At 47.0% G+C, this 15,033-nt stretch overlaps 1 protein-coding gene across 1 annotated transcript in view; it reads right to left on the bottom strand.

Annotated features, from left to right (window-relative positions):
- LOC138831483 (fibulin-5) overlaps positions 1-15,033 on the bottom strand; it is a 69,961-nt gene that overhangs the window by 14,836 nt on the left and 40,092 nt on the right. Inside the window, exons 5-7 of the mRNA XM_070028544.1 lie at positions 9,811-9,933; positions 6,547-6,663; positions 2,958-3,077 (exon numbers count right to left, since the gene is read on the bottom strand). Coding sequence (XP_069884645.1) covers positions 2,958-3,077; positions 6,547-6,663; positions 9,811-9,933 — 360 coding nt within the window. The remainder of the gene's footprint in view (positions 1-2,957; positions 3,078-6,546; positions 6,664-9,810; positions 9,934-15,033) is intronic.

Here is a 15,033-nt window from a genome sequence, read left to right as displayed (position 1 = left end):
ATCTTTGGGTCCACAATTCCCAGACATCACTCACAAAGGGCTATGCTCCACCCTCCACTAAAAAGCTGAAATCCAAGACTGGTTTCTGGCAGGGAGCACACATTAGACCATTTTCATTCCTCCCCATGAAAACCCTACTATGGTTTCCAGGATCAGATCTGCCTAGTGAAGCCCTAAGGGACCAGGAGACAAGGCCGGCAAGGGTCTGGTGTTACCCAAAGGGGCACATTGTGACCGCACAGTGAGGACAACGTTCCCTGGGGAGATGGAGGAGCATAGATAAGTAGGAAGGTGCAGAAAGAAACTCCTGTTCCACACTTTTATTCAGAGCCATTGTTAGTCTGTTCATAAAGTCTGTGGTAGACAGAGGGTCATATCACCAAGGAGGAGTTGGCCATTTTAGGAAAAGTGAGTCAAATGAAAATCCTTGCCAAGCCAGCAAGGATTTGAGTTCTTCAAGAAGTTATCAAAGTCTGCATGGATGGAAATATCACAACCAAAGTCCTTGTACAATTAATACATGTTAATTTATTAAAAAAATAATAATAAGAGCCAGGTGCCGGTGGCTCATGCCTATAATCCTAGCTACTCAGGAGCTGAGGATTGCGGTTCAAAGCCAGCCCTGGCAGGAAAGTCTGTGAGACTATTATCTCCAATAACCACCAGAAAACAGGAAGTGGCACTGTGGCTCAAGTGGTAGAGTGCATACCTTGAGCTGAAGAGTTGAGGGACAGTGTCCAGGCCCAGAGTTCAAGCCCCGTGACTGAACCCCCCCCCAAAAATAAGCAATAAATTAATTAATTAAAAATAAGAGAAAGAAGACAATCCAAAAGTTCTGAAGATTTCCTTAGGGGAGTAAAGGTCAACTACTGTTTTTATGAGATGTGCTCTTATGGCCACTGAATGAAGGTGGTTAGTTAACTGGATGGTTGTTGAACTAGGAGTAAACAGGCTCAGAAAATTCCTTGGCTAAAGAAAGGAGCAAACAATAGAAGCAGAACTTGAACTTAGCTCCATTTGGCTCGGGAATCTCTCATACTGGCTCCACAGGTGGCCAGTAAATAAATGCCTGTGGATCTGCAAGCAATTTTGGAGAAAGAACAACCCCATCTTGTAAGCTGAACGTCCCATACCTCTTGGTTTCATGGCCCAGATTCCCCAAGGAGTACCACAGTGGGGAACGGAAATCTAAGAAGAAAGTGGCCTTTCATGCTGCTGAGTATTTTTTTTTTACTGCGTCTAGGACTTTAATCAGGCCAAGGTTCTCTGTAACTGTCTGCTTGGGGCTCTGACAGGCAGGGCCTGGCCCTGGCTAGCAAGAGGCTCTCATTTGTTTCTGAGAATTCGATCTCTAGAACACTTTAGCTTCCCCTGAAGCTAATAAACAAATTTCATTCATAGCCCAGGTCAATTCCTGTCACAATTTCCATTGTGTAGAACAAAAGGATTTTCACACCCTTAAGCACAGCCCACTTATCTTGGAAAGTACAGGGAAGCATTATTAATTCAGACTTCACTAATGATAACTCTTGATATTGAAAAGTAGATGGAATGGATTTTACTTTTATGTAACACTTACAAAAGAGACAGGAAGAGGGGAGGGAAAGTTGTTCCAGGCTCTGTGTGAGATGTTACAGAGTAAACACAGGCCAAAAGTGGCCCTATTCTCAAAAGAGTTAATAGTTTATCAATAGTTTTGTAACAACTGAGGAAATTAACGCTTAACTTTCTGGGGAAAGGAGGAGGTTAATAGGAGCATTAAAATAGAGTCAACAAACTAACATGGGTAGAGACTGACAACTCATGCTTGAAAAGTCAACAGGCTTGGCATTGGTGGCTCATGCCTGTAATCCTAGCAACTCAGGGGGCTGAGATTTGAGGATTACTGTTCAAAGTCAGCTCAGGCACCAAAGTCTGAGAGACTCATCTTCAATTAACCAGCAAAAAATCAGAAATGGAGTTATAGCTCAAGTGGTAGAGTACCAGACTTGAGTAAATATGCTCAGGGGCAGCATCTATGATGAATCAAATAATCTAGATTGAGGAAGATAAATGTTTCATGCCCTCTCTCTCCTATGTGAAATCAAGATCTGAAAATGGAATGGATGACAGGAACGTGGAACTGTTTGAAATATGTGTACGGAAGGGGGGACCCAAGGGAGGAGGGAGAGAGAAAGGGCAGGGTAGGGAGTAAATCTGAGAAGTATTTCATATACATGTATGAAAGTAGACCAATGAAACTGGCTAGAAATTGTTTGGAGGGGAGGATAAGAAAGAGTAATAGAGAGGGTAGATTTGATTAGATAGTACATTATATGCATGTATGGAGATATCATGATGAAACCACTCTGTGCAATTAGCGTATGCTAATATAAAAACAGAGAGAAAAAAAATCTCATTCATTCAACATTCGAGCTTTCATTCACCAGTCCAAGAACTATTGATTACATGCCCACTTAAGTGCCAGGCCCAGAATTGGGTATTGCTTATTGGTAGATTGAAAAAGCTCACAAAATATATGCACTTATGTACAGGATTTATTTATTCAATCCCTCCTACCTAAATGAGCTATCCAATTATCCCTGAGGCACTGCTTTCTATAAATACAACCTGTGCTACCCCAGGACTTGGAGCAGTGCTGGGTGAGAACAGAGCTCACATACTAACAAGCAAAGTTGGGTGACTCCCTTCCTCATTAACCTCATCTCAGACCTGCACAGTTCCTCCATTGACTTTTGCACTAAGGGTCAGATGACCAGGAAAGTTAGACTACACCCACCCACCTCACAGGTGCATCTCTTTTCTGGTGTGCTTGTAATCCTATGACACTGGGAATCATCTCTAACATTCCTGGACTTGTGTCCAGGAAATGAGAGGAAACATCTGTGAAGGAAATCCTTGCCCCACATCCCTATACCCTATATACAGATGGAAATCTCCAATGCCAGGCCCATTACCACTGCAATTGACGCCATCATCCTCCAGTTCATATCCTGGGTCACAGCGGCAGATGAAAGAGCCATAGGTGTTGACACAAGTTTGCACGCAAGGGTTCTCAGTTGCACACTCGTTCACATCTGCAGAAAGCCAAAATACATCACTGACTTCATACAACAGAATAGCCACACTCGCAAAGAAGAAAACCCACACCAGCAACAAAAATCTATTATGGCTAGAAGCACAGACTTATAGGTACCAAGGATCTCCATCTAGGACCTATCAAATTACAATGTCAGACTATTGTCCACTGGAGGACTAGGGCCTTTATGTGCAGGTCCTTCTGGGATAGCCAATCAGGAAGGGAGAGAAACAGCATATATACACAACAAAGGTGAATATATGTATATCATTTGTACATATTCTTGCTAACAAATCTGCTATCTAAAGGTCACCCACAGGGCTGGGAGGTTGGCTCAGTGGTAGAGCGCTTGCCTTGCATGCCTGAGGCCCTGGGTTCGATTCCTCAGCACCACATAAGAAAAAAGCCGGAAGTGGCGCTGTAGCTCAAGAGGTAGAGCACTAGCCTTGAGCTGAAGAGCTGAGGGACAGCGCCCAGGCCCAGAGTTCAGGCCCCACAACTGGACCCAAAAAAAAAAAATAAATAAAGGTCACCCACAGTTTCCAGATAGTACTTATTCTTTCCCTACCTTTGATCACTAATGAGCCTTCCACTCATCCTTACTATTTGTGACTAATCTAATAATATATTTATTATGTAGAAGTAGCCCCAACTACCTGAATCCTTATAAAAAAAAAAAAACAACTCTGCTTTGGGACCATTCTATAGGTTCAGTAGGCTAAGATGACCATAAATGGGGCATTTATCAGCTTGAGCATGGCGATAGTTTCCTATCAAAACTAATGAAATTATGTTTCTGCAATAGTGAACTTTATTGTACATCAATTCTACATCAACAAAGCAATGTAAATGCTGTTGTAGATTGAGCCAAGCCCCAGTCCACATGCTAACAAGATCTTGGTTGGAAGTAGAACGTGAGTCAAGGGGCTTTCCACAATTCACAAGATTCATATCTCATGGCGTCTTGGGATGACAGAGACAAGGGGAGCCTTTCTGATGTAGGCATTGATCGGCCCTCTATTAGCGTCATATACTCCACATGCCAAATGACTGAGATGCCCACTGGGGGGTCTTCTGCCCAGCTCAACTTCTTAAGGTTCTGAATAGTGTGTTCTCAGAAGCTAAGATCTTCATGGTGTGAGTTTGAGGAGTTCTACACAAAACAAAGGATTAATCTCATGCTCACAAAGCTCCTGAATTCTGCTGTCTTTGGAGCTCTCAAAGGAAAGAAATACATGAATTCCCTGTAGCACAGGCCCACTGAGATTCCAGTCTTCTCTGGTGACCATGTGAAGTTGAATTTTCTCCACCTGGGCTCAGCAGAAATCCCATTGCTTAAACTGAGTGTTGAGGTCACATGGGCCAGTGCTAGAATAGATCAGGATGGAATTCCCCAGCTTCTGGCTCCACACGGGTCACATAGAAATAAATGAGCGCAGCCGTATCCTCCCAAAGCTCACAGCGGCTTCTGAGAACAGAACTGAAAAGATCCCAGCCTCTGGGCCTAACTGCCCTTCCCTGCTAGCCCTCGCCAAAGTGCCCCTCTACATCCTGAGAGGGTAACGCCTGATGTGCAAGGTTGGGAAGCTCACCCTTGCTTTCTCTCTCAACTTCATCATCACCTGAATGCCTGACTTTTGTCAATTGTCTTATCCTATTTGAGCCTGGACTTCCTTATCAATGAGCAGGACCACAAACACCTGCTGCCTATTGTTAGGATTCGGTGAGGATAACAGCCATACCATGCTTTGAGGAGGATAAGCACTCTTTCACATGGGTGAGGGGCTGAGATGGCAAAAGCTCCATGGCGGCCAGGTGCTGGTGGCTCACGCCTGTAATCCTAGCTACTCAGGAGGCTGAGATCTGAGGATTGCGGTTCAAAGCCAGCCCGGGCAAGAAAGTCCGTGAAACTCTTATCTCTAATAAGCCACCAGAAAACTGGAAGTGGCTCTGTGGCTCACGTGGAAGAGTGCTGGCCTTGAGCTGAAGAGCTGGGGGACAGTGCATGACCAACCAACAAAAAAAAGCTCCACGGTCCATCATAATCTGTATTGCCTACTACTGCTGACACAACATCCCGGTGGCTTCATGCCCAGACCCAAGTGCCTGCTGTTTTATCACACTGCTGGGGTTGGCACTGCCAAATGTATTAACTGCTCTTTGTCACACATCCGTCTCTGAGAGGCCTTAGGACACATGTGGCTTTTGGCTTTGCTATGCATGGCTGCCCCTCTGGAGGTACTGGCTGGGTTGCACCGTGCCAACCTCTGAGGGAAAAATCTGGGCTGGCACCTCCAGGGCCCAGCCTTGGCACCAAGAAGTCGGCATCTGCCCTAAGCAGCTTATCGCAACAGCAAAGGAGCCAGGCACCCGCTCCCTGCTCCAATGGGAAGGAAGGGCCCTGCTCTCAACTTCCTCAACCTCCAGGCCGGGCTCTGTTCTCACAAGAAAACCACTTCTCCTGGCAAGAGGAGCCCGGCAGAGACTTTTTGGAACAATTAGCCGAACCAGCTTTGGAGGCAAGCCTCACAACGAATCCAGATTCAAACCCTTGAACGCTGATGCCTTCCTGTTTACCCAGTGATTTAGATATGATTAAACTAATGGAGACATAATATCCTCTGACTGGCTGGCCAGGAGCCTGAGAGCCAGAACTCACTCAAATAGTGTGACAAGTAAATGGGCCCAGTGGAACCTGGTGGCCGGCTCCAACAAAGACCTCATTCTGGTCTCTGATGCTGCCAGGGACCGGGGGGCCTGGCTGAGGCTAGGGTGGGGAGCCTGGGGGCCAGAACTTGTCCGGTGTTAATTCCCTGAGTCTTTAGTCTCTCGTTCACTTCCTGAGAAGAAATCTTCTGATGGAAACAGAGATAGACACGCAGCTTGCTTTTCTTACTGATCAACATTCAAAGTGAGCATGTGAAACCAGCAAGTGTCTTTCTCTCATTCCAACTTCTCGGGCCATGCTGAGAAAAGCATCTTCCCCCTGGCCCCCTCCAACTCTTTCCTAAGCAACAGACCCCCTCCTGGCATAGGTCAGAGGGGAAAACCTCAAGTGAGTGACTTTGAAATTATTCACAAACCCTTGCAACATGCGTATACATTCATTTTGTAATTCATCAGGAGACAGAGGACCCTCAGATCCCTCACTGGTCCTCAGGAACTGAACTTAGGGATACAGGACATGTGAGAAATTGTCTGATAAGTTAGAAAGCTACTGGCTAGCAAACACAGAAAGAGAGGCAGCTCCACAAACCCGGACGACTGTAATTCTGGACTCTACAATACTCAGAGCACCTTCTGAGCTGTTTCACGTTACTCCAGTTCAGGTCTCAGGTTTCTGTAAGCCACGGGGATGGGGGAGACGTGACAAGGATTAGGAATCCACTTTAATGACCGTGTTTCACAGACAGGAATAGTCATGCTCTGAAAGAGACTGCATCTCTTATTTCATACCACGTCCATACCTTGGCAAGACCTTCCATCCTCATTGAGGGTGAAACCAGGGTTGCATGTGCAGGAATACGATCCAGGAACATTTGCACAGAGCTGCTGGCAGTAACCATAGCGACATTCATCAATGTCTGGAAACAGAAATACAAGCAGGTAAGACAGCTCTCCCGGACACCATCTCCAGGGTGATGTGTCAGGAAAGAAGTGCCAAGAATAGGGCTGCCCTCTGGGTTATAAGAGTCCACCACTGTACAAACCATTGACCTCACGGAACCCTCTTGGTTTCATGAATACCTGAACCTCTTCTGAAAGTTACTGCAAGAAATGTCTTCTTTGAGTAGGCAAGATGGCATCCCCAAGTTTATGAAAGTCTAAAATGTAACAAAGATTTCTGCAACATGAAGGTTTGGCTCTGATTCCATCTGAACCTCTCACTGCCCTGGGAAAGGACATGTTAGTTTAACATGTCTGAAGAATTCACAGCAGTGCTCCAGTGTGCTCCCTGCCCAGGCCCATGAACAATTAATATGTGCAGCTGTCAGGAACAAGAGCTGCTGTGGGCCAGGATGAGCTCTGCAGGGCTCCAGGGAGCCTTAGGAATCCACTAACCCAAGGATGTTCACATTCCCATTGGCTCTTGTTCTTGCACCGGAGCGGACATAAAACTCTGGATAAACCCACTTCTTCTGAGCCATAGCTGGACTTCCTAGGGGAGGCAGCAGTGCAGTGGTGAATGGAGCTGTTCAGCAGAGCTGGGTAATCTGACCTCCCTCTCTGTCACATATGCCAACCCACAGGGAGCTTGATGTCAGCAGGAGAGCACTTCTTAGAATCCCTGGTTAAGGGGATGCTAGGCTAGACAATTCATTCCTGTAAGGCAAGGTGTCTTGAAGGAACCATCAGCCTCTGGGAGGTGATGGGGGCCCCACTGTACAGAGTCCTGCTGGGACCAGTGCGTCCAATTGAAGCTAGAACAAGTCCGATTCTCATTCCTTCTTCTCCCATGAAATACCCACATTCCCACCATATCCTTGGAAGCCTCTGGATTAAGCTCCGCACCTCAGCCTCTGTTGTCAGCTTCTTCTACCTGTTGTCCAAAAGCATTCTCCTTTCCTGACCCCATCTCAAGCTTTTGCTTCTTATTCAATCCTCATCAGATTCTAGGCCCTGTCTTGTGACTATATTTTCTCTGACACCAGCTATGTCTAACCTGGCCCAGCCCACTGCCCTCTGAAGGCTGAGCAGCTCCTGCTTGGAAAGCCCATTCACTTGTACAAGTTCTTCCCATGGTGCAGGTGGGCAGGCCATCCACACCTGGGAAGCAGCAGGGGTCAACGAGGAGACCTTTCTTCTGGGAGTGCCTGGGAAGGAAGGCAGCCCCTGTCTCTCCTTGTCCTATGAAACTAATGCCTCCAAAGGTGCACAGAAGGGTTGACAGGTAGCCAGCCATGGAATTTGCATTTGGAAAGAGAAAGAAAAGTTTGGCCCAGACATGAATTCCGCCACAGTCAGGAATGGTCTTCAACTTACATGTGAGCATGAGTGGGTTGTGCCACACATAGCTCTGCATTAGGCCCCCGTGATCATCCCTCCCCAGATTTTCCACTCTGGGGAAGAGAACAAGCCCTCCCAGGTAGAGGAAGGTCTCTGTCGTTGGCACCCCTCAGATGGAAGGGTTTCTTAGTCCTAAGGTTTCTATAATGGGCCACTGTACCCTGGTTTCCTCTACCTCTCTAGCACCCCTTGCTGGTGGGAAAAAAACATGTGTGCAGCAAGACCTCATGCTAAACCCAACTAACTCTTTGTCCCAAATTTTCCTCTTCTTTGAGCTTATCTCTGCCCCTATTATAGTCAGATGACATAATATCTAATCTCTCTTTCCAGCTCTGAAATCCTACATGTGAAGTTCCTGTGCAAACAACTGTCTCTCATGGATCTGCTTATGTTCAGATCAGCAGCATCAGATTTTCCGTTAAGAGCAGAGGTTCTAATGCACAGGGGCTGTCATATTCATGAATGCCCGTGTGCACGAGCTCTTCTGTGCATGTCGGGAAAGGAGAAGCAGGCCAAGTCTAGGCGGCTTATCAGAACATGTTGGGCAGGTCAAGGGAACAGACCCAAATGTAGTCTCAACCAAGACAGACTTGGAACGAGTCTCCTTTGTAATTTTTCCCCCTTTTTTTCCTTTCCTTTTCTTCTTTTCTTTTCTTTTTGGTACCAGTTGTGGGGCTTGAACTCAGAGCCTTGGCACTGTCCCTTAGCTTTTGCGATCAAGGCTAACATTCTACCATTTGATCCATAGCTCCATTTCCAGATTTGGGGTGGTCAACTGTAGGTCATAGTTTCACAGACTTTCTGTCTGGACTGGTTTCAAACTGCAACCCTCAGACCTTAGCCTCCCAAGTAACTAGCATTGCAGCCACGAACCAGGTTTCCCTCTCTTGTCAGCTCCCTTTCCCTCTTTCTCTTTCTCTCCCTCTTTCCCCCTCCCCATGTTCCCTTCCCCATTTCCCTTCCCTCTGCCCTCCTTTCTCCCTCCCTCCCTGCCTCCCTCCAGGATTGACTTTCAGGCAATAGAATAATGTCTTGGGCCATTTAAACTCGAAGGACTTTTCCAAGAAAATACCACCTCAAAATCACACCCTAGAAGTAGAAATTGAAGTGACAGCTAGAGATTGCCATGGATTCATTCACTTGGCTAAACCAAGTCTAGATGGGAGGAGAGGAGAAAAGCCCTCCAGTAAAAATAAACAGAAAGATCGCGTGGCAGGTGGCAACTGCAAGAGGCGAAATTCTCAATTGGTGACAGCTGACTCCTTTGGGATGGAAAGAAAGATTATAGCTAATGGGGTGGGCACTGTGGGGGGCAGACTCTGGGGTGGGCATCAGGGACGATTCTGGAAGGAGATGATGTCTGATTGGAATCTACCGATTGTCTTTTGAGGCATGGACTATCTCTGTAACTAATCACAAGTATTCCCTTGACTTAGTTTTCTTTCTAAGTAGAACAGAATATCCCTCACTTCTATCCCTTCTTAGTGATGCACTTCCTAAAGGCACAGGGAGAAGGACTAGGTAAACTCAAACTTGAGCCCCTAAAAAAGCCTTCAAATGCCATAATGATGATATAATAGTGCTGGCGGCCAATGACTGCAGCTGGTGGTGATACAGGTAAGCCCATTCATAGCCTTCCACACCACCCACCTATGCCCACATCTCACCGTATCCTTGGCAACCACCCACTTCCCAGAGTCCCCGTGAGCCCCAGGAGCTCTTACCTAAGCACTGGCCTTCCAAAAGCCAGTAGCCATCGGTGCAGGAGCAAGTGTACCCGCCCTCCGTGTTGATGCAGATCTGGGTGGGGTTGCACTGGTGAGAGTCCGTTGCACACTCATCCACATCTGTAACACACAAATATTCCAGAGAATGTCACTTGCATCTTCTTAAGGGCCCTGGAGCCACCAGGTGCCAGCCGCTTGTCTGTGGTGGGTGGATGTTTCTACCCAGGAGACGCAGGCGTCCCCTGATAGGCACTGTTAGGAAGACACTGGTGTCCAATTGAGGGGGGGAGCAGGACTAGTGTGCTTCCATAAAGGGGAGCAGCTGAGACTGGAACACATAGCTTTTGGCCCTCTTCTGCTGTACTATGCCCTTGCTCTCCGAAAGGACGCCACCTAGACAACAACCACGGCTTGATTTAGAAAGGCATTCCGTACTAGATGTGTTTGTTTGCACGTTAAAGAGGGTTCTGTGTGCACAAGACTCTGCTAACCACTGAGAACCTAGCAGAAGAAAAGGAAATGTTCCCTGCCACCAGAAACCTGACTGTATTTGTCCGGGAAAACCATTTGGATGAATGCTCCCTGGGCTTCCTGGAGCCTGTGGTCTTCTGGGCTAACAGAAGGATTGGAGTGAAAACACGCACCCATCAGGTTCATCCCTGCTCCTTAATGGACAGCTTTAGGGGACAGAGGTGAAGTCACATCCACAGCTCTGTCTCCAGGGTGTCTGGTGCAGGCACTGTCTGTGCTCCAAACGTCCTTCCTCCCTTTCTCCCCTCGCCGTGCTTGAGAGGAATGCAACCCAGATCCTGGGAAGAAACTCCTGATGGAAGTCTCACTTTGATCTAAAGGAGGAGACATTTTGCTAAGTGTCCATGCATGGATGCACTCCAGAAAGCTCCATGGAGCAATCAGGATCTGCCTGGCCACCTCTAAGGCCTTTCTGCTTTGTTGCCTCCTCTCCTCTCCTCTCTCCTTTCCCCTCCCCTCCTGCCCCCTCCCTCTGCCTCCCCTTCCCTTCCTTGTCCCCCCTTCCCTCCAGTACCTTCCTGTTCTTCTACTTCACTGCAGAGTTTGCTCCTCTATAGCCTCTCCTCTACCAAACAGGCCATTGTGCATTTGGAAACAACATTAAAAGCTTCCATTCACTAGTGGCTTCTGCTCACGCTTATTCTCATTGTACTTTAGTGAACCCACTTTACAGATGGGAAAACTGAGCCAAGAGAGCTAGTAGGCACCAAGCCAAAAACTGAGCCCAGGCCTCTTTGCCTATTTGACTCAAGGCTACTCTGTGCATGAATGACCAAGGACATGGTTAGGATTCAGCAGAATGGGCATGGGGTGGGGGGAGCAGCAGAACATGGAGAGAGCACTGAGCTTTTGCTTCATTTCCCATCTTGACAGCTTTATTCTCATCCACTCAGATGAACACTTAGAATATGTGTGGTGGAAGTGAAGGGACCAAGGCCCAAGAGTGTGAGCTTCCTGAGACAGAGCTTTATACAGCACAGGACTCTGCTGTACACAGGAGGCCAGCACAGCAATAGGAAATTTTCAACCAAGTAAGCAATGAAGCCTCACGACACCTCCACAAACCACCAGCCATGGGCAACAACTTGATATTAACAGCACTGATCCGCTGTCACTCCCACGTGACCAGATGGAGCGGTCTTCACTCCTCCCATCAGAGACCACCTCCAAGAGCCTGCCTCCAAGATGGTGGCGCCTTTGTTCCATTCTCGGGCTCTGCCTATATAAAGTCTCAGCACAAAGGCCCAGCCCAGTTCTCAGTTGAAAACTCCTGCCCTGCCCTTCTCCTCTCTTTCACCCCAGCTCTGCCCACCGAGCTAGGCTTCCCAGGGGAACCAGGGAATAATGCTTGGCCAGTGGCTGTTCCTGCCCCAATCCATACTGAAGCCTATGATAATAAATAATGCTGCTATCAGCCAGTACATATTTATATTTTCTCAGTGGGGAGTGATGGATGACAATTGTACCCTGGGAACAGCACTGCCTTAGGGATTTGTGTTCCTTTTCCTGCCTTGATGGGACTGAAGGGTGAGAAAGACCAAGGCGATCACAAGTTCCCATGACTCTGTGTTTGTGTGACTTGTGGCACACGCAATGTGCCCACAGCATCCTTGAGAGAGAAAAACCAACAGCACACACACAAATCAGACTGGGCTTAGAAGACACATAGGACCTAAATGTGGGTGCACATGCACACTAGCATGTTCAAAGTATTCAGGCCTACAAACAACATCTTTGAACTCCATCTTCCAAACAAAAACAAAAACAAAACCTCTACCAATTTTAAACTGGGCACAGGTGGCTCACACCTATAAGACTAGCTACTCAGGAGAGAAGAGGATCATGGTTCAAAGTCAGCCCGGGCAGACAAGTCCAAGACTCTTATCTCTAATTGATCAGCAAAATGCAGAAAGTAGCTGGGCACTGGCAGAGCATGCCTATCATCCTTGATATTCAGGAGGCTGAGATCTGAGGATCACAATTCAAAGCCAGCCCCAGCAGAAAAATCCCCATGAGACCCTTATCTCCGATAGTGGAGCTGTGGCTCAAAGTGGTAGAGCACTGGCCTTGAGCAAAAAGAGCTCAGCAATAGCACTCAGGCCCTGAGTTCAAGCCCCATGACCAACAGGAAAAAAAGGAAGAAAGTAGCATTGTAGCTCAAGTGGCAGAACACCAATCTTGAGTGAAAAAAGCATGCTGTCCTGAGTTCAAGCACTGGACACACACACACACACACATACACACACACACACACACACACAGAGATTGATGGTACCTCACTTCTGTTGATATATATGTAAAGATTCAAAATTGAACTTTCACTAATCCATGGACTGGATTGTCCATATAAAGCATACTCTGAGAACTCGGCAAGCATGTGGAGTCTGAAGTGTGTAGCCCATCATTACATCCTCAGAGCATAGCTGGTATAACACTGTGTCTATGGAACAGGCTCAGTCACTACTGACTGAATTGTCCATTCATGATGTTTTAAGGCCCCAGATAGGCTTTCCCCAGCCAATCTGTCTCCTGACAGGACCAGCGTGGTCTGTGCACTTGAAATGTAGCTCTTGCCCTCCCCGCCCCCACCACTGTCACCCACACCCCTGATGGAGCTCAAACTGGGAATGTTCGCACAGTGGGTTTCCACATCACATGTTCCAGCTCTGGGCTGGATTGCTTACATTAAATACATTTGACTTAAATAACAGAAGGAAAAATACATCGAACCACTCCAAGGACATTCTTTGGCAAGGCCTCCACTTCTGCATCAGTGGAAAAGTACAAGTTTCGGCAACCTGAGCAAGTGTCATTATACTCGTGTGCAAATTGGGTCTTATTTCCTTCCCTGTGTAATAGCCTGGAGAAAAGAATGCCTCTGTGCTTGCAATCATTCATTCACTCACCCGTTCATTTGTTCTTCATGTTCTAAACTCTGTGTGTGTGTGTGTGTGTGTGTGTGTGTGTGTGTGTGTGTGTGTGTATCCTTCTAATTCTCCAGGCCAATCAGGAAAGCCAGTATCATCCATAGTCCCTCCCACTGGGACTTTACCCTGCTTCCTCTCAGGAGCTAACCCTCCACCCTGCTCCCTGGCCAGCTGCCTGGGAACTTGGAGGATTTTACCATAGCAACGGTGGCTTGTTTCTCCCACATGGGTCAATAGCCATCCACTGTCCAGGTGGCCAGCACACTTGCAACTAGAGGAAGGTGCTCACTGAATTTTCTGGAACCTAGAAAAACTCAGTATTGCTCCTTCCTGGGAAGAAAGCATCATGTGCAGGAAGCAGCTGACCCAGGAAGCTGTCACTCCTTCCTTTACACGTCCCCAACTGCATATCAAGCTACGCATGGGCAGGTGTGCTGAGGCCATGTGAATAAAGGAATGTTCTTTAAGCCCAGTTCAGTTCTCACAGAGGCTGCAGATGGAGAAACCAGCCTCAAGACATCACAGTACAACTGTCCAACGATTCTGAGGACAATAAGATGACCAGTTCTTTCCCTTCTGGCTCAAGAGACATCACAAAAAGGGACCATAAGCCGGGCGCCTGTGGCTCATGCCTGTAATCCTAGCTACTCAGGAGGCTGGGATCTGAGGATCACGGTTCAAAGTCAGCCCGGGCAGGAAAGTCCATGAGACTCTTATCTCCAATAAACCACTAGAAAACCAGAAGTAGCGCTGTGGCTCAAGCAGTAGAGCACTGGCCTTGAGCAGAGGAGTGTAGGGACAGTGTCCAGGCCCAGAGTTCAAGCCCCACAATTGACTAAAAAAAAAAAAAGAGAAAAGAAAAGAAAAGGGACCACAGCCCACGATCTCCTGTAAGGTCTAGTCCTTCAACTTGGTGGGCATAGCGCTGTTGGTTTATGTCCATTGTGTGTCCTCTCCTTAGGAGACGGCTACTTCTCACTTTTCTGTCCCATATAAAATGGTTCCAAGCTGGGTGCTGACAGCTCACCCCTATAATTCTAGCTCAGAAGGCTGAGATTTGAAGGATCAAGGTTTGAAGCCAGCCTAGGTAGAAAAGTTCACTAAACTCTGTCTGAATAATAGTAATAGCCAGGCGCTAGTGGTTCACACCTGTAATCCTAGCTACTCAGGAACCTGAGATCTGAGGATCATGATTCAAAGCCAGCCTGGGCAGGAAACTCCATGAGACTTTTATCTCCAATTAACCACCAGAAAGCCAGAAGTGGCACTGTGGCTCAGTGCCTTGAGCTGAAGAGCTTAGGGACAGCACCTAGGCCCACAGTTCAAGACCCACAACTGTAAAATAATAACAATAATCATAATGATGATGATGATGAAAAACAGCTGAAGGTATGGCACAAGTGGTAGAACATCAGCTGAGTAAGCGAGTCAAGTTAGGTCAAGTCCATGAGTTCAAACCTTAGTGCTGCCAAAAAAAAATGTTTTTAATGTCTCCAAGAACAATTCTAGTGTTAATGTGCAGTTTAATACATAGAAATTTCCATAGGTAGTTACAACAAACTTAATGTACTGCCACAAATAGCTGTGAATGTTTCAGCATAAAGAACACGCGTATGCAGGCCAACTATTTATTGTATTTGAATGTGTCTATTATGTAGACATGCATTTACATTTCCACATTTATTCCTGAAATTTAAAGAGAAAATGCCCAGACTGGTTGCCTAATACAAATCCTAGATGAAATAAAAACCTCTTTAAACTG

The sequence above is a fragment of the Dipodomys merriami genome, unplaced genomic scaffold (genome assembly GCF_024711535.1).
Source record: "Dipodomys merriami isolate MVZ:Mamm:240054 unplaced genomic scaffold, mDipMer1.0.p SCAF_198, whole genome shotgun sequence".
In the NCBI taxonomy this organism is placed as follows: domain Eukaryota; kingdom Metazoa; phylum Chordata; class Mammalia; order Rodentia; family Heteromyidae; genus Dipodomys; species Dipodomys merriami.
This window is presented reverse-complemented; position numbering and strand designations above follow the sequence as displayed.